At 40.0% G+C, this 27,827-nt stretch overlaps 1 protein-coding gene across 4 annotated transcripts in view; it reads left to right on the forward strand.

Annotated features, from left to right (window-relative positions):
* RORA (RAR related orphan receptor A) overlaps positions 1-27,827 on the forward strand; it is a gene marked incomplete at its 5' end in the record, with an annotated part of 724,182 nt that overhangs the window by 687,623 nt on the left and 8,732 nt on the right. For all 4 annotated transcript variants that reach the window (XM_081094737.1, XM_081094736.1, XM_081094738.1 and 1 more), the window contains 4 exons: positions 3,142-3,227; positions 17,804-17,945; positions 20,469-20,864; positions 27,355-27,476. In XM_081094737.1, coding sequence (XP_080950863.1) covers positions 3,142-3,227; positions 17,804-17,945; positions 20,469-20,864; positions 27,355-27,476 — 746 coding nt within the window. The remainder of the gene's footprint in view (positions 1-3,141; positions 3,228-17,803; positions 17,946-20,468; positions 20,865-27,354; positions 27,477-27,827) is intronic.

Raw genomic sequence — 27,827 nt, forward strand, 5'->3', positions numbered from 1 at the left:
CACTGGCCTCCATAAATCTTGTGAAATATATCTTAGCTTGAGTGTCCTCCAGATCTGGAAGACCTAGGCCAGTGATGGCGAACCTATGACACGCCTGTCAGAGGTGACACGCGAACTCATTTTTTTGGTTGATTTTTCTTTGTTAAATGGCATTTAAATATATGAAATAAATATCAAAAATATAAGTCTTTGTTTTACTATGGTTGCAAATATCAAAAAATTTCTATATGTGACACGGCACCAGAGTTAAGTTAGGGTTTTTCAAAATGCTGACACGCCGAGCTCAAAAGGTTCGCCATCACTGGTCTAGGCCCTAGGGCAGTGGTTCTCAACCTTGGCTGCACATTAGAATCACCTGGGAATCTTTTTAAAATCCTGATTTCTGGGCCTCAGGAGCTGAAACAAGACTGAAGACCAAGAGTTTGAGAGCCTGACTCAGGCTAACAAGGACCCACCCTCTCCCTAGCTAGACCATGAGCCATTCTAATGGTGAGAGTGCTGGGCCAGAGTGGCACTCCTAGGACCACTCCTATCCCGAGCAGACCCCTCTGTATCACTGGCAGGATCACAGCAGCCATTAGCAGGCATTTTGATCATTGGCTTAAAGGTCATCATTTCACCTCTGATGAGTAATCCACTAAGAATCCAGGCCCACTCAACAGAAATATGCCATTTTCCATTTGATCCAGGCACAGTTTTACTCAGCGTTCCCAATAGGGCCTGCCCAGGGCCTTCATCCTGTATAATAAAGAGGTAATATGCAAATGGTTGTTACACTGTGATGTGTAATGACGGATCATCAGGAGGGCAGGGCAGCGAGCTACAAGCATCAGAGAGCTATAGGAGGGCGGGGCAGCGAGCTACAAGTGGGGAGAGCTATGAGGGGCGGTGGGCGGGGCAGACAGCTGGGGCAAGCGGCAGCGAGCACCTCTCGCATGAGCCACTAGTAGCTTATAAAGGACTAACTAGATGTGTTGATCTCTCCATTGTTAAGATGGAATCAGGATAACGCTTGAAAAGCCTGTTTAGCACTAGTGCTGCTTTAATTGCATCAGATAATTTTGATGCTGACTTGAACCCACAGGGCCTAACCAGGTTTGCCTATGTCTAATTTCTGTGAGTATAGATTGAGGTGAGACATTCGCAGAAGCAGCTTGGTGCCAGTCTTCTTTATTCCACGTATAAATTTTGTTTAATAGATGATCCAAGTACTTTGTGTTGCCTAATTATTCGATTCCTTAGGGGTCAGGGTCGGGGAGGCAGGTTCTCATTATAGACTAGTTAATTCAGATGGGAAAACCCAGGCAATAACTCTCACCTGATATCACCTTTCAGCTACCCCTTGGCTTTTGTGAGTCCCTGAAAAACGTTGGGCGTTAGCTATCTCGTCTCCAGTTGCAGACAATCTGTAGCACAAAACTTTGCCTCGACTGTATTAGAATATTGGAGGGACCACAAATGTGAAACATTATTAGGTTTCAGATTTCATAGAGAATTTTCCTAGTTGCTAAGGATAAGGAGGCAGACTTGGAGGTGATCATTTTTGTTAAATGAACCTTATAACGTATTAAGTTGTATAACTCACAAATAGACATATTTGACAGTGTACAAAGACAGCATTATTGGGTTTTAGAAAGCTTCAGGATTATGGAAAATATATTGGACATGATATTTTGAACCATCTCTAACTCTGGACAATAAAACTCAGTATCTCAACACTAAAAGTGACTCGTAGGAAAAGGACTCGGATTAGCTTGCACTCCCTGGTCAGTACTTGTACTAGTTCCCTTGAAAGGAAGTTAGCAGGCACACATGCTTTATAATGAGGTTAAATCCAAGAATTTCATGTGTGCTGTAATTGTTGAATACAACATCACATGAAATTCAAAGTAAGTGTTGTGGAAATTATCCCAGGATATGGGATTACATTGGAAGAAAGAGTGGGCTGTGTGTAAATGTGTTACTTATATCGCGTAACTTACATCATTGCTTTGTGTAAGGCACGGGGCCAGGTAGGAGCTATATGAAAATGGAATACACTTGGGCACGTGGCCTTTGTGTTTGTGTGTGTGACTTGTAGACAATCTGATATGATATCCAGTAATGAAAACCATGGAAAATAAACCTGCCCTAATGGAACATTCCAGGTAGACTGGTGAACACTGCCATCCTGTATATACACCTCAGTGTGGGTCTCTTTTTTTTCATATACAAATTTTATTTCATAGTTGATCCAAGTACTTTGTCTTGCCTAATTATTTTATCCATTGGTTATTTTTTAATCCTTAATTATGCTATGTCCAGCTCTGCTCAAGATACAATGTGTTTGCTTAGAAATGTATGTTGTTATATTTGAGAACTTTGGTGTCATATATATAGATAGATAGATAGATATAGATATATATATTTATTTTTAAAGCATGAGGCATCTTTAAGTAATCAGTTGGATAGAAACACAAGCGTGCTATATCAGGAAATCAATTTCCAAAGTAAAGAACTTAGAGGCTACTTATTCTATTTGTCAGGACTCATCATTATTAAAACCAGATAGGATATTATATTTATGGATGAAAGGTTTTGATCGTACACAAATGGACTCATTTTTAACACATGGCAACTGTGTTAATTAAAAAAGGATGAGTAAGGGATTCTTCACTTGCCATCATAAGCAACATGAATATTTGGAATTGAATCATTTTCCTAAGTAGTCTTGACTTTTTGGAGCATATTTTTCGCGACCAGGCGAGCTACAGTGCTCAGCCAAGACAGATTTATGACCTTTTAAAAATAATGATGGAAAATGAGATCGGAGGAAACATCCTAGTATCTGCTTTGCTCTGAGGCCTAAACTGCGAACTCTCGGGTTCTGGAAGGCTTTGAAATGCTGATTCCAGCCTTCTTGTGGGTCCTTAAACACCTTCTCGAATGGCCCATTTTAATAACCCGAAAGCTATTATATAACGAGCAGCCATAATTTAGTCCAGGGCTCTAGGGGGACCCTCACAGTTCAGCAATGAATAGTTAATGCAGTATAATGTTTAGCAGGTTATTAGTTTTCACTATACAAATGCTGATCTGGGAACGCTTTTATAAGGTGTTTAAAAGAAAATGTAATTAACTGGTTGCGTGCTTCTATTGCAGCTCAAATTGAAATTATTCCATGCAAGATCTGTGGAGACAAATCATCAGGAATCCATTATGGTGTCATTACATGTGAAGGCTGCAAGGTAAGCCTTTTTAATTGTTGTTGTTGTGTCTATTAATGTTAGACTGTATCTTTGAAATTCTTGGTTTTTATTTCTACTGTGTCTAACAATTCAACTCCTGGGAATTTTGAGTGATGAGAAATGACAGGACAGAATATTTTGGTGTTAAATTACATGTAAAAAAAGTTACATGTTTTTTATGCCTTCCATCAAATTAAGAGGAGGCTAGAGAAAGGTATTTGAACATTGCTTGCTTATCACTTCCAATCCCAGAATTGATTGATCTGATGAATAATCGCTGTGGTTATCTTTTTTAAAAAGAGATAACATTAGACTTCTATAATGTCCCTGTTATTAGCTTTATAAGAAGACATTTGCAATAAATTCAATCAAAATATGATTGAAATTCTTGTTGTTGGCACACAGATGTTGACACAGCTGGCCAAATTATGGCAAGGCTGTTGGAAAGAACTGAGTTCTGGCCCTGTTGCCACCACTTGTCCATATAGTTTTGTGCATGTTTTAATATTTTAGTGACTCAGTTTCCTCATCTATAAAGTGGGCATAACACCTACTTCCTGTCTTTTAAAACTATTCTAAGAACAGAATGAAAAACTGTAAATAAAAGTCTTTATAAACTGAAAAGCGCAATTTAAATCTAAACATTATCATTCTTATTGCTGTTGTTAATATTTTAATTTTGACTGATGCTGATTTCAGGGTAATATATACAGAACGTGCACAATATGGCAGTGGGAAATAGAGATGGTTATCCTAATCTTCCAAGACCCCCAAACCCAGATTGCCTCTGTTATTCAAATTTTAATTTATTGAGATCTAAATCCTCCTGCTTATATTGGAAGAGCCTTGAGACAGCTTACAGGATAAAACAGTGCAAAATAAACAGAAGAGCAGCTATTTAAACATGCTGAAGGCTCTGAGACCTTCGATTGCCACTGAACCAAGCCTGATTTAGCCCTAAGGCATTTTGAAGCGGAGGCAAAAAATAAAATCCACGAATTTGGTTAGCTCTCCTTTAGAGAAATTAGAAAAATACAGTGTCATAAAATTCAAAATCACCTGCAGACACAAATAACTACTGAAAGACCGCAGGAAAATTTGCCTTGTAATTTCCTTAAGTCTTTGTTTTACTGTTAATCATCATAACATTTGCCACTTTGTACGCATACAAATGCTTCCTATTGAGCCCATCTTGATGAAGCTTGAGATTTCTGCACACCGCGGAACACAATAATCTTTTAAAAAATTGCCAGCCTTTTAAGAATAGGGGTCCTGCTACTTAAAAGGGAGTTTGAATTATTCATCTCTGTGGTAACACTCAAAGCCTCAGGGTTCTGTATTATCAACAAAAAAAAGTTACCCCCTTTTACTCCCTCCATCTTCCCTCCCTCAAAATGAATTAATGAGTTGAAATAAAACAAAATGAAACCGCTGCCTGGCCTCCGCCATCTCAGAGAGGGATCTGCCTGTGACAGTAGCCGCCTGACTGACTTTCAGAGTTAATCTGGCTGACATGGCTGGGCAGGTGTAACACCTCACCCTCATCCACTCTGTGCTCACACCTTCCCGGCTAAAGATGACATGGCCTTTCTGGGTGAAGGATATGGAGACAGTAGTCCTCCCACACCTGGAGTTCCACCCAATGGGGACTTTTGTGTACTGCCTGCCACCAGGGTGGACAGGTTCCTAGGTATTAACCAATCTGAGTATCTTCATTCTGCCCAGGAACTTGATCCCCCCCCCCGAGTCTGTCAGTAATGCCACATGTGGTTTTATGTAGCAAACTGAAATGAGTGTCTAAGAATGGAGTCTGGGGGTGGGGGCTACTTCCTATGATTCTGTAAAAGTGAATTGACTCTCTGAGGACCACTGTGTTTACATAGGCATTGACACTGTGTGTTTTCTTTTTACCCCAATGTTTATGACAGAAATAAAAGCAATAGAAAAACAACAGGCAGCTATTATGTCACAGTTGTCACTTCTCTAGATGACCCTTTCAAATCTTGTCCGTACCAGTATACGGACTCAATGCCAAAGTGGTTTTTGGTTATCTGTGTTCTTCTGTTCAAAGTCACAGAAACAAACAATTAGAACTTAACTGTATTAACAGATTGGGCCGGTGCCCAGCCTGGGACCTATACAATTGCACGTGTTTATATCGGATGCACATACTGTTTACTCTGCAGAATAGTTTCTCTCTCCTATAACTAATGTTTTTATTTCTAGTTGTGGTGAAGTCAGGAGCCTCTGCTTTTGCCATTGAGGTTAATGATTTACCATGTTCTAACCAGGTGGAGGTGGTTACTTTATGACAAATTGTAAATAATTTATCTCTGTGCTAGTATCATTAGACATAAGGAAAAATTATAATTAGATATATAAATATATAAATAGATATCTAGATATCTAGATATCTAATGAGAGGGGGGAAATGACTCAGTCATTTTCAGAGCTAATCATTTAAATGCAATTTAATGTATTTTAAATTGCATTTAAAATTGAAACCACAAGAAACCAGAGAACCTGGTTAATTACTGAAATGATTTATCATATATTGGCCCAGGTAAGCATTGCCCACGAACAGCGAAAATAGTAGACGTTTTGGTAGCTCTTTCTCTAGTTCCTGGTTATTCCCTGCTCACGCTCTCCTGGTCCCTGGCCTACCTGCAGAGAGACAGTTTTGGGTCATGCTTGTGCTATGACTCAGGAACCAGACTGCCTAGGTTTGAATCTCAGCTCTGCTTTTTCCCAGTTTGAGCAGCTACCCAACCTCTCTGTGCCTGTTTCCCCATCTGTAAAATGAGGATAGCAATTGTAGTTAACTTCATAGAGTTATCACGTGCATTTTGGTAAAACACTTCAGACGAGATTGGGCGCGTTCAGGGTGGTATGGCCGTAGACTGGTAAAGCACTTCAAAAAGTGCCCAGCACATAACAAACACTCAGTAGGGATTGGCTGTTGTTATCATTCCTGGCCACACTCCTTATGCCTGCATAATGCTGTTCTGGATAGTCAGATGCTATTTCAGGTTATCTATGGGTCCAGTCCCGATTTTTATGGCCATTTGTGATTTGTTATGTAGACTCTGCCAATAAAAACAGCAAACATATGAGCACCCATCTTGGGACCGGGCGCTTTATAAGTGTTGTAAGGGATTCAGAGACACAGAAGGCCTAATCCTTCCGTCAAGCAGTTTACGGTCTAGTTCAGTGATGGCGAACCTTTTGAGCTCGGCGTGTCAGCATTTTGAAAAACCCTAACTTAACTCTGGTGCCGTGTCACATATAGAAATGTTTTGATATTTGCAACCATAGTAAAACAAAGACATATTTTTGATATTTATTTTATATATTTAAATGCCATTCAACAAAGAAAAATCAACCAAAAAAATGAGTTCGCGTGTCACCTCTGACAGGCGTGTCATAGGTTCGCCATCACTGGTCTAGTTGTTAGAGAGGAGGCCAGCATAGGAAAAGCTAAATAGCAAAGCAAGAAATAAATACCAGAGTATGACCACAGTCTGTAATATAACTCGAGGAGACATATCCATGAGGCAGCAAGAGCCTACCGATGGAGATGTCTTGGTTGTATTTTAGGGACAACATATAACCCAGTTTGACTAGAGAGAGGGGTCACTTTCTGTGTGTAGTGTAAGCTAAGGATGGACAGGTACACCATTCCAAAAATTTTAAGAGCTCCATTATGATAAGGTTTTTATTTTTAAAATATTTTACTTGTTCTTTTGAAATAATGAGGAAACAGTGTGCTAGCCCCGTTCAAGCCCTGCATGTTTCATTTCAGAAGAATGTAGAATCCAGGCCTGCAAACTTAGTTCTGTCGGTAAAGACATTTCTGAGCTCTTGGAACAGAATTTAGTCCCGGCCCTAGGTGAACACTAGGAGGGGTGTAAGGTAAGTTAGGGTAGACCTGCCAGGGAGCTGGGGCCAGACCATGGAACATGCAGGCAGAGGAAAGGCCAGAAGGAAAATGAGAGGCTATCAATGTGAGGGTTAAAGTTCACAAAGTGAATAAAAATGCAGAAGTGTTTATAGAAAAATGACCATTAGTTGAGGTTTTCTTTTGAAAAATTGTCCTATTTATCATTCAACTTCAGTTCCTAGTTTCATTACATACAGTGGCTGCTCAGATGATGATGATAAAATATTTATTTCAAGATAAAAAAAAAACAAAAACAAAAAAAACACAATTTTTTCATCTGTTTTCTTACAGGCTTTTTGGCTCTACAGTTTCTATTTTTTAAGATATATTTTTGTTGATTTCAGAGAGGAAGGGAAGGGGAGAGAGAGACATAGAAATAACAGTGATCAGAGGGAATCATCGATCAGCTGCTTCCTGCACATCCCACACTGGGGATCAAGCCCGCAACCTGGGCATGTGCCCTGACCAGGAATTGAACCATGACTTCCTGGTTCATAGGTCGATGCTCAAGCACTGAGCCACACCAGCCAGGCTCTACAGTTTCCACTGGAACATTTCAGTTGCTAATGTACAATTGAGTATTGGAATTAGTAAATTGATTTCTGATTACATTTAAGACCCTTTGCTCTTGATAGGTCTTAGACTAGCATTTGTTTATCATAATACATTTAAGATGTCATGCTAAACCTCCTCTTTTACCCAGTAAAGGGAGAATTCGGAATACTTTCTTAGCATTAACAAATATATGACCTGAAATTAACAATAGAAAGATATCTAGATTGTATAATTATACATTTATTTATTCCTGAAAAAGCTAAAGCAATTTCTGGAGCTTTTTATGTATTAGGTTAAAAACCAATGTCCATAAATGTTCCTTTTAGGCCCCAATTGTTTTTAACAGGATTCTAATATTTTTATTTCAGTTGTGAAATGCCACTAGTCTTCGGCCAGTTTTGTCCACTTTCCAGCATTGATGCATTCATGTTCAAACACTTTATTGTACTGTTTTATAACAGCTGGACTGCACTATTAGAGCTAGCCATTTAAAATGAAAATTGGACTTGGCTGTTATTGCATACTGTGACATCAGAGTTTCAGTTCTGCCATATACAGGTGATAAAAAAAAAATTTTTTTTCTTAGCTCAATCTTCCAGTCCTGTGATGAAATGCACAAGTGGTAGGATGTGTTAAAATCCCAATTCACATAAAGATGATTTGGATTTTTTTTCTTTGTTTAGGTCTTAATCATGTATCAGTAATTGAGTCCTTTCCTCAACTTATAAAAAATGCTGGATTTGTGGCCTTGTTATAGGTAGGGCTCTAACTTAGTGTCTGGCTCAGACTACGGCCCCTCATGCCTGCTTATGAATCGCTGTTGTTGAATGTGTCGCTTGGACTGGATTTGAGTATAGAAGATCACCATATGGCAAAGCAGACATCTACACTTACCAAATATGACACATGAGGTCAGCTTTAATCAGAGATCATTTGTACATACAATTCTACAAGGAGGCTAGTCATTATTGAATGAGAAATAGTTCAAGAGATCTGTGTTTCTCTGATTTATTGCTGTCAGATGTATGAGTGTAGGACTCACACATGATTGGAAGAAATAACCACAATCTCCCTGTCCCTTCCCCATGATTGGAGGAATTGAACACACCCTCCTGGCCCTGCCTTGTAATTGAAGGAACTGAACATGCCCTCCTGTCCCTGCCCCAGTGATTAGAGGAAATGAACACTCCCTTGCTGGCCCTACCCTGTGATTGGAGGGAACTACCACAATAAAAGTGTTTTGCTAATGAAGTTGCCTGTTCTTTTCTAAAAAACAAATTTCCTTATTTATTTACTTTCTTGGAGACTGTTATTCCTGCTGCCCCCCCCCTTTTAATTTTTTCCTTTCTTCTGTTTCTCTTCCTAATTTTAATCTATGCATGTCCTCTCTTTACCCCTCTATAAAGTTGACAAGTATAGTCTTTTTTCCTTTATCCAGATAATTAGCTTTCTGCCCTGTTTATCCAAGATATTTCTTCTTTCTCATCCCCACACTTCTGAACATTCTCAACAGAAAGTTTCCAAGATAAATAAAATCTTAACATAGTGCGTGCCTTTACATACATGATTCTCCATTCTTCTCAGCCTCAGAAATCCATGAGAGGGAAACATACACCCACTTCAACATTCCCCAAATTCTGGATTTTTACTTGTATTGGAAAATACAATAATTCGGGCAGGCATGCAAGCATTCATAATAAATCATAAAGTTATGAATAAATCTTGGTTGTCAAAAGCAAATGTGTAGCCGCTCCAAAGCGTCTGCCATTAGAATTCAGCAAGGCAGCTGTCAGCTGTTTTCTTGTAATTAAACAGCCAATGAGCAGCTAATTAAGACATATGTGTATACAGAGTGGAAGTGGGTATGTTAATGAACTGTAGGAATCAATTCATTAAGTGAAAATTGTCAAAAGACCAAACATCAGATCAGCATTTCAGCCTGTGCCTCACTGAGAAGGAGCCCCAGGCAGAAGGGGAGCCCTCTAGGGCAAGACCCCGGAGGACCTCCTTAACCACACTCCCAATTCTGTGTCCAGCCAACCCACACTATGGGGCAAAACTATTAGTCACCGCAATAGGAAATGCCATGTATGTTTCAAAGCTTTTTATTAAGTAGATCTGCTTTTTATTAAGTAGATTATATATATAATCAATAACCTGTTGAGCTTCATACATCTTCCTCACCTTGTGTCTGAGCCATTATATGGAACTTTAATTACAGAACTGAAAAGCGTTTTTTGTTGATTTGTTTTGTTGTTTATCTGTTTTTTTAGGTCTGGCCTACATGTTTGCCTCAAGGCTTTCTTTGGTGGTGTAGTAAGAAGTGTATAGCCTTTGGAATAAAATGCCCAGGGTTCAGGAATTCAAATCCTGGCTCCTCCCCTTAGCAGCTGTGTGATTTTGGACACATGTCTTAACCTCTCTGTACTTTAATTTTCTTAATTGTACAACAGGTATAAAAATACTTACTTTGCAGAGTTGTTGTGACTTGCAAAATAACAGTGTTTGCCAAGAATCCCACATGGTGCCTGATACGTAATAGGTGCTCAGCATCTGATTGTCACTACTGTTTTTATCCCTACCATCATTTTTCCCTCTAGTTCAGCAAGTATTTGTTTATTTCTCTACGTCCCAGGTTAGTGTTGGAAACAAACAAACAATAAGGCAGTCAGTGAGGGTGGCAGATTAGGAATACAGTGAATTAAGGGGATACCTACAGCACTATAAGGATACATATGGGAGGGGCTCTTCCAACAGCCTTGGGAGAGGCAAGGTCAGAGAAAGTGAATCCAGAGGAGAAGAGAGCTTTCCAGGAAGTATGCACTCATGTGTGCATGTGTGTGTGTGTGTGTGTGTGTGTGTGTGTGTGTGTGTGTGTGTTGGGGGCGGTGTCCTTTGAGGAACTGTGAACACAGTATTTTAGGGTTGGCCAAAGGTGGTTTTTGAGAAGAGGATTGACTATAGGAGATAGTTGCCTGGACAGGTGGTCATAGCCTAGTCATCAGTAGGGAGCCATGGAGGGCTAATAAGCAGGGAAGTGACTTGATCAGCTTCACAGTTTTTAGAAAGAGATCTTAGGTGACTGCAAAAATGAATTGGAAGGAGTGAACAGAGAGACCAGTTGGGAGGCTGTATAATAACCAATTAAGGGGAAAATAGGTAAGGAAACTTGAGAAAAATGCAATAACGACAGATAGAAGTAGATAAATTTGAGAAATATGAAGGTGGCAAGAAATAGCCTAATTTGGTGACTGGGTGGACATGATTGTGGAGGAAGCAGGGATGAAATGATGACCATTTTTCTGCCATGAGTAACTGGGGTGAAGGTGGTACCCTTCAGTGAACAAGCAAGAAAACACGGGAAGAGACAAGGCTGGGAAAGGGGGAATGGATTGGGATATATTCTGTCCTGGAAGGAAGATAAAACTATTCACCTAGAGATTCTGGAAAGGGGGGAGGCTGGAGCTATGAAAGCCAGCCCACCACTTTGGGTAAATTCCTATCCAGAGTAGGGAGGACCGTTCAGACAGCCTGATGGGAAGCTGGGGACCAGCAAGGGCTAGGCTCAATCCAGTCATGTGCTGGTCAGTTTTTAACAGTCAGCTCTCTGTAAAACAGTGTCTGTATATCTGTACATAACTGTAGTATATTTCACAAATATAATTTCACACAATTTACAAAGAGTAAAATCTACACTACTCTTTATTTATGAACTTCATACAAATGATTCCCACTGAATGGTCTCACCTTTGCTGAACTCTTACATCCACACCGGTAGTTGCAGTTGGCGAAAGACTGGAGTGCCAACACGAATGTTGGTTGATTTATTTTATTTACGTTAATGAATAAGAGGAGAGTGAAACAAGGATGACATTTTGGAACTTCATTCATTCATCCGTGATGACGTGAGCAACTTCTTCACTGAATCAGATAATAGCTTTTAAGTACTTGTTTCCTCAATTTTTGTGCACTATTTAAAACGTGCTGGCTGCAGACATGACAGACTTTTACATTTAACCCACATTGTTATCATATTCTTTGTCACGTTTCAAAACTAGCTAGTAAGCAAAACAATACATCAAGCCAGATTTGAGCATTTGCCAATTGCTGTGGTATAAATATGACCACCATGAGGTCAATGTTAAGCCTCCCAACATGTAATCTCACTGACTACAGAGCAGGGAAGCGATGCACAGTAACACACCATTATGTAGTATTGCCACCATTCAAATAGCATTGATGTAAATAGCCTCCAGAACATGGATAATAGCAAAATAATAATTTTTTAAAAAGTTGATTTATAATAATGATTATGTTTAACAACCGGCTCATAAAATTTTAACATTATGCTCTTGCAACCTGGTGTGAGCCTTTTCCCACACACCCTTGCCTCTGTCCTGGTCCTGGAGAGCTCCACTGTAGTGGGATTGATGAACAGTGCCATAATGTAAAAAAAAAAAAAAAAAAAAAAAGTAATAGAGTTCTCCAGAGAATGAAATAAAGGGCCAAAATCAGAAATAAAACTCAATGAGAAGCACTTAGAAAGCTAGGTGAAATGAATGAGGAAGCACTCTCCAGTGGAAATGGAGACAGAAAGTTGATGTGCAGGGAGGCTGTGCATGAGCAAATCAAGGCTGCGTGACATTAATTTTATTAGCCCAACACATGGAGCCATACTGAAGTGAGTGGGCACTGCACTAAAATTTAGGACGCTAGAGTCTGAATCCCAGCACTGACTCTTACCTGTTGTGGGACAACCTTGAACAAGTCACTTACCATTCTGAGACTCATTTTTGTTATCTGCAAAATCAGAAAACCAGAGTAGATCTGTGCTCTGCAAAAAGTAATACAGCAGATCTTCTAGGAAGCTTTGTTAAAATATTTACCATTCAAAATTGACATTTCTGGGTCATAAGGCAGTTCCATTTTTAATTTTTTGAGGAAACTCCATACTGCTTTCCACAGTGGCTGCACCAATCTACATTTCCACCCACCGTGCACAGAGTTCCCTTTCCTCCACATCCTTGCCAGCATTTTTTTTGTTGACTTATTGATGACAGCCATTCTGACAGGCGTGAGATGATATCTCAGTGTGGTCTTACTTTGCATTTTTCTGATGATTAGTGATACTGAGCATTTTTGCATGTCTCTTGGCCATCTGTATGTCTTCTTTGGAGAAGTGTCTATTCAAGTCCTTTGTCCATTTTTAATTGGATTTCCTGGAGGGTTATTTGGTGTTAAGTTTTATAAGTTCTTTATAAATTTTGGATATTAACCCCTTATCAGATGTATCATTAGCAAATATATTCTCCCATTTAGTGGGCTGTCTTTTCACCTTGTTTATGGTTACCTTTGCTGTACAAAATCATTCTAGTTTGGTGTAGTCCAATTTCTTATATTTTTATTTATTGATTTGAGAGAGAGAAACATCGATTTGTTGTTCCACTTATTTATGCATTCATTGGTTGATTCTTTTATGTGCCTGACCAGGGGATTGAACCTGCAGCCTTGGCATATCAGGACAATGCTCTAACCACCTGAGCTACCCGGCCAGGCCATTTGTGGGGTTTTTTCACATGATTTCACTTATATGTTCCATCTAATGTACAGAATAAACTAACAAACAAAAGAGAAACAGACTTATAAATACAGAAAACAGACTGACAGCTGTCAGCAGAGAGTGGGGTGAAGGGATCAAGCAAAAAAAAAAGGGGGATACTTAATAGACAAAGTATGGTGATTACCAGAGGATAGGGGGTTGGGGAGGTAGGAGAGGGCAAAGAGGGGGTAAATAGTGATGGAGGGAGACTTGACTTGGGATGGTGAACACACAATACATTATATAGATGATGTACCTCTGAAACCTATATAATTTTATTAACCACTTTCACCCCAGTACATTCAATTTTAAAAGTTTTTAATTGACATTTCTGCTCTTTTGACCTACAAAAATGACAATTTCATATTGTTTAAAGTAATATGTATGCCTGGACTACATCTCCAAAAGTTCTGGTTCAGTAGAGCTAAAGAGTATTTGTTTAGAAGCTCCATGGTGATTCCATGGCTTTTTGAGAACTACTGTACTGACCATTTCTCAACTCCCTCTAAAGGGCTGTTTTCTAATTTACTCTTTGCAATAAATGCATGTTAGTTTGCTGCCACTAGGTGGGAGTAATGTGCCACCGTCACACCAAGGAGCTGTGTTACCTTGAAATTCATCATGGTGCCTCTCTGCTCAAGCTCAATATGTTTATAATGGAACATCTCCATGTATTTTGACATCTGTAAAGAATGAACTTTTAAGAAAAGGCTAATGAAATAATTCATTAGCTCATCTTTTAGAAATAAAACTCCAAAATCATGTGCTTAATATCTTTCCCAAGTAGCTCACAGCTTCAGCACTTTTTCTGTTCTTTCTACATACTTCCTCCATTCCACCCAAAACTCCATGCACTGGCTTGTATTGTCCCTGTTCTCTGTGTGGCCTCAAACTCCCCAACCCCTAGAACTAATGTCTCAGCTCACTCATTTCTCAGTGAAACCCTCTCCAGAATTGCCCCCCAATCAGTCAAGATCCTGCTTCTACATTTATGAGCATACATCTACGTTTAAGTAGAAAGATACTTACCATCTTTCCACCCTTCTCTTCCTTCTCACTCTTCTAATCTTTCTCCCTCTTACATGTCATTAGCTTTACATATTTTATTAGTTTAACTTCTTAAATCCTTAAACCTCTGAGAAACCCCAAAGAATGCTGAAAAGAAGAGTTGAAGGTGGGGGAAAAAGAAGGAAGACCAAGATCTCATTCTGTCTGACATGCAAAGTTGGGTGTTTATCTGTGTCACAGAGGTTAACCTTTTTCTTCTCTCCCTTCAGGGCTCATACTTTATAATCCCACTTGACCCTTCCTATCTAGTATTTTATAGTTCTCCTTGTGAGCATGACTGTTGACTTAGTCCAAAAGAAAGATCTCTTCTCCAGTTCTTAGTTCTGCTACTCTAGGCACATGCTCAACTGGCTTAGTGAACAATAAATGGTGCTGGGTGTCTATTTGCTCACTTGCTGTCCCTAGCCCCCCCCCCCCCCCTCCTCCTCCTCCTCCTCCTCCTCCTCCTCCTCCTCCTCCTCCTCCTTCATCTTCTTCATGCCCTCTCAGAGTTGCCTTATAGCAGAGCAAACTGGTGATTATATAGGGCTTCTGTGCTAACATTCTGGAACTTTATTAGTGGTGGTCAATGTTAACTTGAGTTTAATACATGAAAACGAAAAAGTAGCATTCATTTTGTTAATGACTCAGTCATTATTCAAGAGCTGTATCTAATTCTAGGTTTCAGGTTTTTGAAGAAAGCAGAGAAATTGGATATGATCCTGAGAAAAAATACTAAAGGTAGAAAAGACCCTAGAAAGAAAGGTGGCAGATGCTATGATTTGGTGTACAGACTAAATATTGATTGTTAGCTTGGCAACCGACAACTACTGCTTCCATTTGAAGAAAACAAAGAGATCACTTAGACATTCTCCATATTTAGTGATCATAGAATAAAATGGAGCATTGTCAAGCAAGCAAAATTCAGCCTCAACTAAAGGAAAAGCAAATAATTCCTGACCCTAGACATTTGCAGTGATAGATTCAGACACAGAGGGTCTGCATGGTGGTACAATCTCCAAAAAAAAATACCTTTTAGCTTTGACAGAGATTGCATCTCAAACTAAACTGAATACCTAGACAGCTGGCCTCTTGGTATCTCTTTCTAAGGATTATCTGCTTCTGTTACCATTTATATTTTCTTGAATTCTCACCATTAAGCTCCAAAGAAAGCTTTCCTTCTTCTCACTTCCTCTTCACAGAGGAAATAAAAAACAACCCACAGCTTCAGATATTTTGAGAAAAGAGAAATTGCTTCACAGAAGAGGCCAGACTTGATATAAGGAAGGTTTAAAGTACAACAGAGAGACAAGCCTTGCCCACGTTGAAGTTAGTGAGCAGCTTGGCAGAGAGGAGATGAGTTGTCAGCGCCCTGCTCCCTCCCTCTCATCCCAAGTTGGCTTCCAAAAGGAAGGAATTGAGTTCATATCACCGTATCCATTGACTTAAGCCACATAGTCCCCCAGCCATCACAAAAGGAAGCAGGTGTACTAGACTATTCTTCCCGAGTGCCTCACATACCTTCCACCTGCACATTATAGAAAAATCAGAAAGCACAGGTAAGCAGGAAGAAAATGAAAATCACCTGTGGCCTCACCAACCGGTGCCAGATCTTTTCATTTGGGGGCATAATTTTTCAGTTTCTTCTATGTTAAATATATGGATTCTTTTTTAAAAAGTTGGATTATATTGTCTTTAATCTTTAGCCGTTCTTTTAAATTTAGCAGTATATTTTAATACCTTTTTGTGTCGTTAATTATATTTCTGAAATTCCATTTTTAATGGTTGCTGAATGTGTGGATATCCAATGATACTTCCAACTCATTAATGTTGGACATTTAGCATCCTTCTAAATTTTTTATATTACAGATAGTGCTGTGATGGACATCCTTGCAGATAAATATTTGTACTGTTCTTAACATCCTTTTAGAATATACTCCCTAGCCCTAACTGGTTTGGTTCCATGGATACAGCATCGGCCTGCAGACTGAAGGGTCCCAGGTTCGATTCTGGTCAAGGACATGTACCTTGATTGCAGGAGGCAGCTGATCGATGTTTCTAACTCTCTATCCCTCTCCCTTCCTCTCTGTAAAAAATAATCAATAAAATACATATTTTTTTAAAAAAGAATATACTCCCTAAAAAAGCAATTATTGGTTCAAGAGAGAGGTCATTTTTAAGGATTTTGATACAACTGCTAAGTTGCCGTCCAGAAAAATCTTTAGGTGAGAGAGTATATCCTTTCCAACCTGCCCACCACTCTGCCAGTTCTTCAGGATTTATCTCTCCCCTCCAGTGGCACTAACCCCCTAGTGTCCCCTTGGTTGGCATCATCTATCTTAACTTTTAAAGATCTGAGGATGATAATACTCTTGTACTTCATGGCTCTGCTTCATAGAATTAACTCTGGTTCCTGCTCTTTCTTCAGAGCACTTCAAACCCACTGAGAGATAACAATAAAAAGATAACCCCAAACCACCCATATCATTGGATATTAAGAAATGTGCTTCTAAATAACATATGGATTAAAGAACTCTATTTAAAATTAAGGCATGTTTTCAATGGAATGATAATGAAAATACTACATGGCAAAACTTGTGGGTTGCTACTAAAACATAACTAAAAGGAAACCTTGTAGCTTTTAAGAATAAATACTGAAAATTAATGAGCTATTATGGGTCCAACTCAAGAAGTTAGCAAAAATTAGTGAGTGAATGAATGAAATCCTTGAAGTCAGCAGTTCCCTATGTGTTTTTGTTCACCCTCTCATCTCCAACACATTGCTTAACAAATAAGTGGAACTTGATGAATATCAGATTGGATTTGTTAAATCATAAAGGTCATGTGGTATTCTCAAATTGTCAGGGTTGCGTATTCCCAATCTGATTGATCTGCCAAAATAATTCGTCCAAGCATCTTTAACTTCTTGGGCCAGTAGATTCTGACTTGGGGAATGCAACACACCTAAAGTGCGGTGAATTTCAGTGGGTTAGTTGAGATTACCAACCTGTAGGAGGATTGCAGCTTCCCTGGGTTACAGTAAGGATGCATTTTTCCCTGTCTCTGGACATCCAGAGAAGTGTTTTGTGTTTACTAAAATATATATAGGAGATAAAGGTTAAATAAAAGTGTCTTTGTGCTGTTACATCAACACATTGCTTTGGCCATCAGAAGTCAGGAACAGGGCCTGGCAACTGTCTGCTGGAGTTCAAGAAAGTTTTGCCTGTGTAAGGGATGGAGGATTGGACTCCAGGGATCAATTTTACTCAAGGAAAAAGAAGTGACTTTAATTTCATTAATGGCCTCCTGGATGATTCCTCTACAAGTTTAATTCTCATTAAATATTAATGCTGCTCAGTTCTTAGTATACTGCCTTTAGTATCATACAGCTCAAACTGACACTAACCTGTTTTATATTTTATAACCGAATCACAGGGCTTTTTCAGGAGAAGTCAGCAAAGCAATGCCACCTACTCCTGTCCTCGTCAGAAGAACTGTTTGATTGATCGAACCAGTAGAAACCGCTGCCAACACTGTCGATTACAGAAATGCCTTGCTGTAGGGATGTCTCGAGATGGTGAGCACTCAGCTTGAATTGTAGGGTGGTGACATGGGATTATGAAAGTGCCTTCCAAAACCCGGACCCAGATCTGCCAAAATGTGCCCTCCCACCCCTGGCGGTTTTATGGGTTTCACCGCAGTTATTTCCTCTTCCATAATCCATCCGAGTCAGCTGGCTGGCTGATGGCATGGTGCTTGGAAAGTGTGGTCAGAACACCTTCGGATTTTTTTATGTTTAAGATATTACAGGTGGATGAATTGATCAAAGGTTATTGTCATCTGAGGGCCTTAATAAATATACCTCCTACAGGCATTTTCCCCAGAAGGAAACACACAGGTGAGAGCCAATTGTTACATGCTTTACACTAGTGAATTTATTGGGTTGAATTGGCTTTTATGCTAACTGCATATTTTGAATCACATGCCAAAGTCAAATATTTGTACATGCAGAATGTGTGAAAATAGTGCAAAATGTGGCTCGGTGACAAATGTTCTTTTCATTAAAAGAAGCTATTTTAAGAAATAGAGACCATCTACCACTCAGTTGCAGAACATTTCACGATCTTCCTGGAAAACTATCTTAAGTGCACTGAATAATCAACACCAGATTTCAAGGCAGTTATTCTTATATAAGGAAACTGGGCAGAAAGTACAGAGGGTACATTTTTCAGGACTTTTCCGAGTATACTGGCTGGCTCTCTTAAGAGATCCCTTTGAAGGAAACATCTCTTCCAGCCTGTGGAAAAGTACTTCAGGATGCTGGGCAGGCCTTCTGAAAGCCTGTCTTCCCATAATCAGATGTTCTTGGGGTCTGTGGACCTGCCCAGGCACAAGTGGTGATAACCTCCCAGAGAGGGGCACAGGGTAGTCTCTTAGAATGTATAAAAACAAAAACGAAGTTGTTGCCATCAGAATATGCAAGTCCCAGAAATTACGCCGTATTCTCAGAAACTCCTGTGGTATGCAGCTCTGCAGATTTCATCCTCAAAGTTGGGCTCATCTTTTAGGAACTTGTAAATTAAAATCACAAGCTGTGTGTGCATTTTCTCAATAGCTGATCTTTTCATTTCACCTACAGGATGGTGTGATTACTGTTGTTAATATCCAGGCAGACGTTAAAACACCATTCAGTGTACACAGGACAAGTTTCATCTATGGTATCAATCCCCTTGGGTGTTCTAGAACACAGATTCTTCCACACAGAAATACTAGTAAAATGACTTCAGTATGCCTCCCAGAGGTTTTGTATAGAAGTGACAGTGCACGTTGTTGTGGGCTTAGAGTGAATTTGAGTGAGAGCTTATGCAAATTTAGGTCTGACATTCAGAGCCCACATCAGCCTACATGCTATCTATCTAGCCCCACCCAAGTTCGTTCCTTCAGTCCTAGAACCCAGAAATTGACCAGTATCAAGCTCACTCGTTCCCTCTCTGCAAAAGGACAGCGAGTGTTCTCCTTGGTGGAAAAAGAATCTAACAGATGGTGGCCCTGGTTCCCAACTTCATATCCATTTATCCTGCCTCTTTCCCATAGATTCACCGAATTATGATGATGGTTAAGTAGTTGAATTCACCCACCCCATCAGGTATCAATTTAACCACAATTAGGACATTTTAATCCCTCTAGTAGAGGCTTAATCCACATAGGCAGGGTTGAGCTGAAAAATAAATGGGTTGGTGGGAGAGCTTAGGCCAGGAAATCATAGGGTGTTTCCCTCCGCTATATCAGTGTTTCAGGAGAAATCATTTGGGATTCCGAATGAACTGGAGAGTTATTACAATCATTGCTCCACTTTAAATACGGAACCTCCCAAGTAGAAGTGTCTAGAACACAAATTTGTCTGACGGGGAGGGATCTTACACAGTGTTTGCCCTTTCCAGAATTCTGTTACTCTTTTTACTTGAGGCAAAATAAGAACAGTAGAAAGTGTCATTTAAATGTGGGTCCAAGCATTTTACAAGGGCCGCCATGACCCAGTGTAGGGGAGGGGCTTCTCCGGTAGACTCAGAGATGTGACTCAGGGAATCGCAAAGGCCTCCTCCAGTCTGTTTAGGTCTCTCAATGAAGCCGCAGGTTCAGCTGTTTGATCGGGAAGGAACTCATTTGAGTGTTCAGAATAGTGGAATGAATGAAAATGGAGGTATGACTGCTTGTGCCTCGATGTACCTCTGAGTCTGTACATTAATCTGAACACCATGAAGAGAGAGAGGTGGTCCAGCCCAGCCACATGAGTGGGGAGTGAACAAACCCGCTCAGTCACATACCAGTGGCTCCCACTGAGCATAGGGTCTTATGACAGCAGGAAACCATGGATGGTCATTGCCCCAGGTCTCTCCTACCTACGCATCCTTCGTTCCTCTGGGATGTGTCTTTGCTGTTGTGGGTGTGGGGTGGGACTGTTGGATCACATCCTTATTTTGTGGTTATGTGGGTTTTGATTGAGGTTGTCTGAGACTTCAAAGGAACCCCTAAAGCATGCCGGAAAGGAGAGTGAAGAAAAGCACATTGTCTATGGTGTGGTTTGGCTTGTGTCTTCCAGCTGTAAAATTTGGCCGAATGTCGAAGAAGCAGAGAGACAGCTTGTACGCAGAAGTGCAGAAACACCGGATGCAGCAGCAGCAACGAGACCACCAGCAGCAGCCCGGAGAGGCCGAGCCGCTGACTCCAACCTACAACATCTCGGCCAACGGGCTGACGGAACTACACGACGACCTCAGCAACTACATCGACGGGCACACCCCTGAGGGGAGCAAGGCAGACTCTGCCGTCAGCAGCTTCTACCTGGACATACAGCCTTCCCCAGACCAGTCAGGTCTTGATATCAATGGAATCAAACCAGAACCAATATGTGACTACACACCAGCATCAGGCTTCTTTCCCTACTGTTCCTTCACCAATGGAGAGACTTCTCCAACTGTGTCCATGGCAGAACTAGGTAATGGCTTCCATGTTTCTATTGGGATGTGCTATTTATGCCCTATGAAGTAAATAGGATATGCCTGGCTTTCCTCTAATGAGTTATGATGTTATTAAAATGATGGGGCTAGAAGGGAAATATACCTTTACCCTTTGGACCACTTCATAATCCCACCTGCCCCCTTGCTTTTGACTGTCCACTATTTCATTGTATATGCAAGAGAAATCTTGACCTCTCAGCTTCAGAGATGGGTCGACATGAACTTAAAGCAGTCTTAAAATGCCACAGAAAACTGGTAAGTCCAGGGAAGGGCCCCATTAACTTCATTAGTTATTTACGTACTTATATTCCAGGTATTGCTTTATACCTGAAGTCATAAAAATGGCAGTCCACAAACTGAATCTGGCCCATAATATATTTTCGGATTAATACAGAGTTTTAAATTTTTGAATCGGTTGCCAAAATTTAAAAACTGGTCCACATAAAAATTCAGATAGTCAGCTTCTTATGGGAGGGAGCAAATAATCGAGGTATAAGGGACCAGCAACAATTAAGTGGCATCAGCTAACACCTTGAGGTGGGCCCGCCCCACTTCCCCCATCTGTGTGATTGCCCATGCCTGCAAGTGTTGAAATCCTGGTGTATGCTATAGATGTTAAAGGGAAATGGCCTTCTTTATTTGCCAGAATGTTTTGATGATGGATATTGGTGACAAAACTGATGTTTTTCATAGAAGACTCACCATACACAAAAACACACACACACACACACACAAAAAAAAAACACACACACACACAACAACAAAAAAAAGAAAGAAAGGAAAATATCCTGTCAATTTCTTATTCCTGTGACATTTTTGCTTCTTGGGTGATGTGACCTAGAAATGTTAACAACACAGACAATGAAAAACTTTCCATTTCAAGGAGGCTGTGTTAGCATCCTCTGATATATTTAATCGATTTTTAAGGACAGCACTGTTGTCAGAGGAACTTTGATAAGAACCTTTGCGGTTTTAGAATTTGATCTGTCCCTCCCCATGACTCCTCACACAAGGTTATAATCCTTTGGGATATTTCAATTAGCTGCTGTGGCGATGGCTCAGTTAATACGCGGAGAGAATAAAGACTTCAGATGGAAAGGCACGGGCGGGTGCTGACTTGAGCACCGAAATCCTCAGTTCACAGGAAAAGCCGTTGTGCTCTTTAGATGGCTTCCCCACCTCTGTACCCCATAAAACGTTTCTAAGTGAAATTTATATTTCCAGTAAAATATCTCTCCAAATAGAACAAATTGAATGTTCTTTACGGTTTTTGCACAAGCGCCTCTTTATGAGTCTAAATTTAAATCCTCAAGAGCAGGGCCATTTTAAGCCTGGTCTGTAACCACTGAGCAGCGCGAAAGGTGGATCGCAGCTCTTTTGATTAACAGAGAAACCTCTGAACTAGAAGCCAAGCTGAGCAGAGGTAGGTTTGATTTTATTTTTCTTGAACTAGAACAAAAACCTTACATTTTTGTCATGAAATCTTGGTTGGCTGAGCCTTAAGCAGAACGGTAATGAAAGTAAAGTTTTCAGAAATGAATAAGGATTTGATTGAAAGCTGACATGATATCATGAAAAATGACCTGGCTCACTTTACCTTGGGTCTGCTTCCACCTTACCATAAATACTAGGGAGTCTATCCAGTTTGCTTATCAGATATTCAACCGTGAAATAAATCCACAGGACTTAGCAGAAGTGTTTCCCGTGAAGGTGGCACTTAGGCTAAATGTGTACTCGTGAGTACCTGAGTGGGGCCAGAAATGCTAAGCAGATTCCCCCAGCTTCCTCTTCCCCCACAAACCAGTTTCCTCTTCCTCTCGTGTCATCTCCCGGTGTAGTCTGGGAGCTCGATGCCCTCATACATTCTCCAGGTTCTCCTAAATGAGGGAGTTTTTGCATGTGTTGTGGCATTTTCCAGGATGAATAAACTTAACTTGTCACTAAGTCCACCACCCAAAACTTAAACAAGAATTTATCTGAAAAGGATATTTTCTATCCCACTTACTTGTACAAAATAGTTTGAAGAGTTAAGAGTAGCCTAGAAGTGACCAAACACTTTGCTGTTCCTTCTTCACAGCTGTATTTCCTTTTGGGCTTAAGTCCTGCTATCTCGTTAACTAAGACTCTTGACTCCATTTTAGGCTAAATTTTGTCATCAGATTTTAAACAAATGAAAACATTATTCAATTGGAAAATAAATTATAAGTTAACATATTGGAAGCCCAATTCTTTCAATAATAGTATCCACAATCCATTTCTTTTAATGGGAATATGTCTGCATTCATGGCCAGGAAGTGTTGCCCTTGATGTATAATTAGTACCTGAATTACATACTCTAGATAAGCCATCTAGGTTCATTAAAAAAAACTTACTGCAATTATACTGTAATAAAAAAACTAAAGCCCATGCAAGAGAGACAGTGACATGCTGGGCAAAGCGTGAGACAAGAAGTCAGCTTATATGGGTTGTGGTCCTGGCTTTGCGAAAGGTTCTACAACCCAGTATAAATCATGTAAACTCTGCAAGCTATAGTCTCTCTACCTATTGAGTATGAAGACTCTGGAGCCAAACTGTGTGTGTTTAAAATTGGCCACTTGCCACCTGTGACACCTCTATAAAATGGAGATAATACTAGTACCTTCCTCCTAGGGTTGTTACAAAGATTAAATAATAAAAAAGAAAAGAATATGTGTGTGTGTGTGTGTATATATATATATATATATATATATATATATATATATTCTGAATATATATTATAAGTGTGGCACATAGTAAATGCTACATAAGTGTTGATTATCATCACTATTAATATTGTTATTATCTGTAAACTGAAGAGAGTTTGAACCAGATGATGTCTAACATTCCTCCCCACTGAGAAAATCTGTGACTAACTCAGAAGTCAGGATTTTCCATCTGAAGTATGACCTTGGCCATATTGATGAAGCTATCCTGGTTGAGGAGTGAGCTGATTTGCCCATCAGAGCGTGAGTTATCCTCTGAACTCAGACCAGAAACCAGGTCTCCTAACTCCTAGTTCCAAGTGTTTCACTATTCCAGGCTGTTCTGCTGAGAGACCACACTAACTTGTTGACTTTTACTCAGTCTGACATGTTCTCCTTCGCTGAAGTGGAGATTTAAAAACAGCAAAGTGTCTAAGATCTTACACTTGCCAAATCCACTCGTGAATCGGGAGTCAAAGGCAGTTGGTGAGCAGTTGGCAAGAAAGCAGCCACTGCCCTCTACTGGTTAGTCACATACATTGTATCATTCACTTCCACTACGGAAAGCTGGACCCAAACAGGTAGGGGTGAGTGGGAACGATTTTTAGGATGAAGTGAAATAACAACATGCTGACCATATTAACTGGGGGAAAAGCATGATCTGGAAGAGAACACTATGATCTTCTTCGCTCCCTTTTCCTCACAGGATCCCCGTTTCTCTGTGAACTATTCATCATTTTTTCATATCTGCAAAACTTGGTTTACATTCTGGAATCTGTCTTCTATAGTGACGCTCTTTCTACAGGCCATAGTTCACAGACTTATTTACACACTGCTTGTTTCTGACTTCCCATTATTCTTGTCTTTATTCTTCTCTTCACAAACCTCATTAATTCTAAGACAGATGATTTACTGGCTTCTCCCTCTTCCTCTCAGCTTCTCTGTGTCTTTCCTTTAAATTCTTTTCTTTTGTTCGCGTTCTATTTTTATGATATTGATTTGTATTGTTTTGTTGCTGTGTGTTGTGAATAGGGCCATTAAGATTTATTGTCCCAGTGTCTCTAAAGCAAGCATGTTAAACTCAAAGGCTAACTCGGGCCAAATAAACAAGGTTTAAGTTTATGTGGGCCGCAAAAAAAGCAAAAGCTTCCATTTTCACAGAAACATAGGTTTATTTTGATAGAGTCATGCTGAATACGAAGGGCTGAAATAAATGAGTAATCGTTAACATAAAATAATAAAACATTTTTTTAAAAAAACTAATATTTTCTCTTGAACATTAACTTACCAGATACTGAATAACTGCACAAATTAATAAGCGTAACACAAATACACCTATTTTTCTTGTTCTCCGAAAGTGAAATATTTCCAGTTGCGCACACCAAACAAGTCAGTCCAAAACTAATGACAAGGCAATCAGCCCTAACATATTCGCTGCTAGTATTAGTGGAGAGAAATGGTGCGCCTGTACGCAAGGCACGTAAGGGAAATGAATGCAACCCGATTATAGTAGTCATTAGCAAACGTTGTAGTTCATTATTAATAATTATGTATAACAGGATATTGTAAAAATTAAGTTACGAAATTTTTATTGAAATGTTTCTTACATACCATTATATTGGCTAGGCCGCAAAAATATTCGTTGTGGGCCGCTTGTGGCCCGCCAGCCATGAGTGTGACATGCTTGCTCTAATTTCAGGCTTCCTGGAGGTGAGCTTGCTCTATTTTCATGCAGACAAATCTGATTCTGTTTTGACAAAAAGCAGCAACAAATTCCCAGATAAATAAATAGTCTTTCTACTGTTACCCAGTTTACATTGAACACCATTCTTTTAAATGGCGTTCCTATTTAATATTCAAGGCCCTGAGAGGGGGATTCCTTTTTGGTATGGTTTCATATTCACAGAATCTTATCAATTTTTCTTTTAAAACTTTTCACTATCCTTCCCTTCCATAACAATGATTGCCAGCCTGCTTCCAGCTCTTAGTCCCTCACATCTAGTTCCAGCAGCCTTCTATGTGGCCCTGCTGCCCCCATCTTCTCCGTCCTCCAATCCAATCACGGAACTGCTGGTTCTGTATCCCCAGGTGCAGTGTTCAGTACCTCCACTCCTGGAGAATCCTGTGTACTCCTTTTGTTTTATCAAGTCCAGACTCAATCCTTACACTCAAGATCCTTCAGGATTTGGACTCTTACCTTCTCATATTTCTATTTTGATTCTATCACTTTATCACATCTTCCTGTCCTATAAATGCTATGTTGGTTCCTTCATCGGCCCTCCCTCGAATGTAGAACTGGCCTACCCCTCACACCACTGGCCTCCACCTACCAATCCTTCAGGCTCCTTCAGGTGGCCTCCACCTACCCATCCTTCAGGCTCCAATTCAAATGCCCCTCTTCTGCTGCCGAGAAGCACCCACTAATTTCCCTAAGGCAAAATATTTCACCTCTCCCTTCCCTGACAGCATCTATTATCATTTTTTCTTTCTCTTCTGATATGATTCAACTTTACACTTTTTAAAAAATATTTTTTACTAGAGGCTCAATGCACGAATTCATGCACAGTTGGGGTCTGGCTCACCCGCACCAATCCAGCAGGCTCACCAGGGGGAGGGGGTGTGGGAAATTGGCCTGCTGGCCCCACCCCCTAGTCAAACTCCTGGTCGAGCAGATAATTTGCATATTAGCCTTTTATTTTATAGGATTGATGTCAGAGAGAGGAAGGGAGAGAGAAACATCAATGATGAGAATTATTGATCGGCTGCCTCCTGCATGCCCCCAACAACCTAGGCATGTGCCCTGACTGGGAATCAAATCATGACCTCCTGGTTCATGGGTCAATGCTCAACCACTGAGCCACACAGGCTGGGCTCAACTTTATCCTTTATTGTCTCATGCCTTGAATTGTCCTTTCAGCATGTCCATACATGCTCACCACATTATAAATCCCTAGAGAAGCTTTTTTGGCATCTATCTCTTATAATATCTTACAAGTCCCTATATTATAGTATAATAAGAACTAATGTTAGCTAGCACTCACTTTGTAACTCTCCCTAAATGCTCAACTCATTTAATTCTCACAGAAGCCCTATGGAATAGATACTACATTCCTTGTTTTACAATTAAGAAACCAAAACACAGAGAGGTTAAATAACTTACCCAAGATCACACAGCTAGTAAGTAGCAGGGCTGAGGTTCAAACTCAGTCATTTTGGTTCCAGAGTCTATTCTTAACCACTGAACTATGTATAGCAAACATAGTAGGCCCTCAGTAATGCTTGTTCTGCTGTCTGCAAAAACACACTAAAGAAATGCATTGCTGTTGTCATAAAAGAGTACCACTTACTAATTTTTCAAGAGTAAAACTTAGGTCAGTGTATATGGCAGGTGTGTCCTTATAAAAATGCCAAGAAGAGGCTGTGCCCATCATTTCCCACGCCTATCTAGATCAATATTTGTTCATTCCAAGACATCGGTGGAAAGGCATGGAAGAAGGTCAGGGTCAGGAGTGTCTTTGAAGTCACCAAGATTTATTGCTAACTGTTGCTTGCTTTGCCTGTCTTTCATGCTCATGTTCCAAAAAACAGAATAGTTCCAGATTGCTTATTTAAGTGCATAAAGATCATAAAACTGGATCCACATGATGCTTTCCGATTGTTACTTTTTAAAGCATATATTAAGCAGGGAAAAACACCGATTACCCAAAGAGCTTGGTTTTCATGTCGTGATCTCCTGTTTTCTGCTTAGAACACCTTGCACAGAATATATCTAAATCACATCTGGAAACTTGCCAATACTTGAGAGAAGAGCTCCAGCAGATAACGTGGCAGACCTTTCTGCAGGAGGAGATTGAGAACTATCAGAACAAGGTATACTCTGGAGAATTTACCAAGGGAGGAGGGAAAGTGGGAGGGGTTTTCCTGCAGGGGATTTGGTCAAGACTACCAAAGGCCAAAAAATGAATGCCTTACATCAGATATCAGATTTCTGTGTAAAACTCTTGCTTCCAGAGCTGATTATGTACTTGAGGCTTTGTCTTCTTCCTGAGATGCCAGCATGCAAAATTTCAGCAGTAGCAAACAAATTCTGTTTCAGCAGTAGCAAACAAATTCAGCAGTAGCAAACAAACTGTACACACATCTCCTATCATTTGTCAACAGGGCACTACATTAAGCAGTTTCCAGAAATCTAAATGAATTGGGATTTGTCCCACTATCATA

Source organism: Myotis nattereri, assembly GCF_964212035.1.
Source record: "Myotis nattereri genome assembly, chromosome: 1".
Taxonomy (NCBI): domain Eukaryota; kingdom Metazoa; phylum Chordata; class Mammalia; order Chiroptera; family Vespertilionidae; genus Myotis; species Myotis nattereri.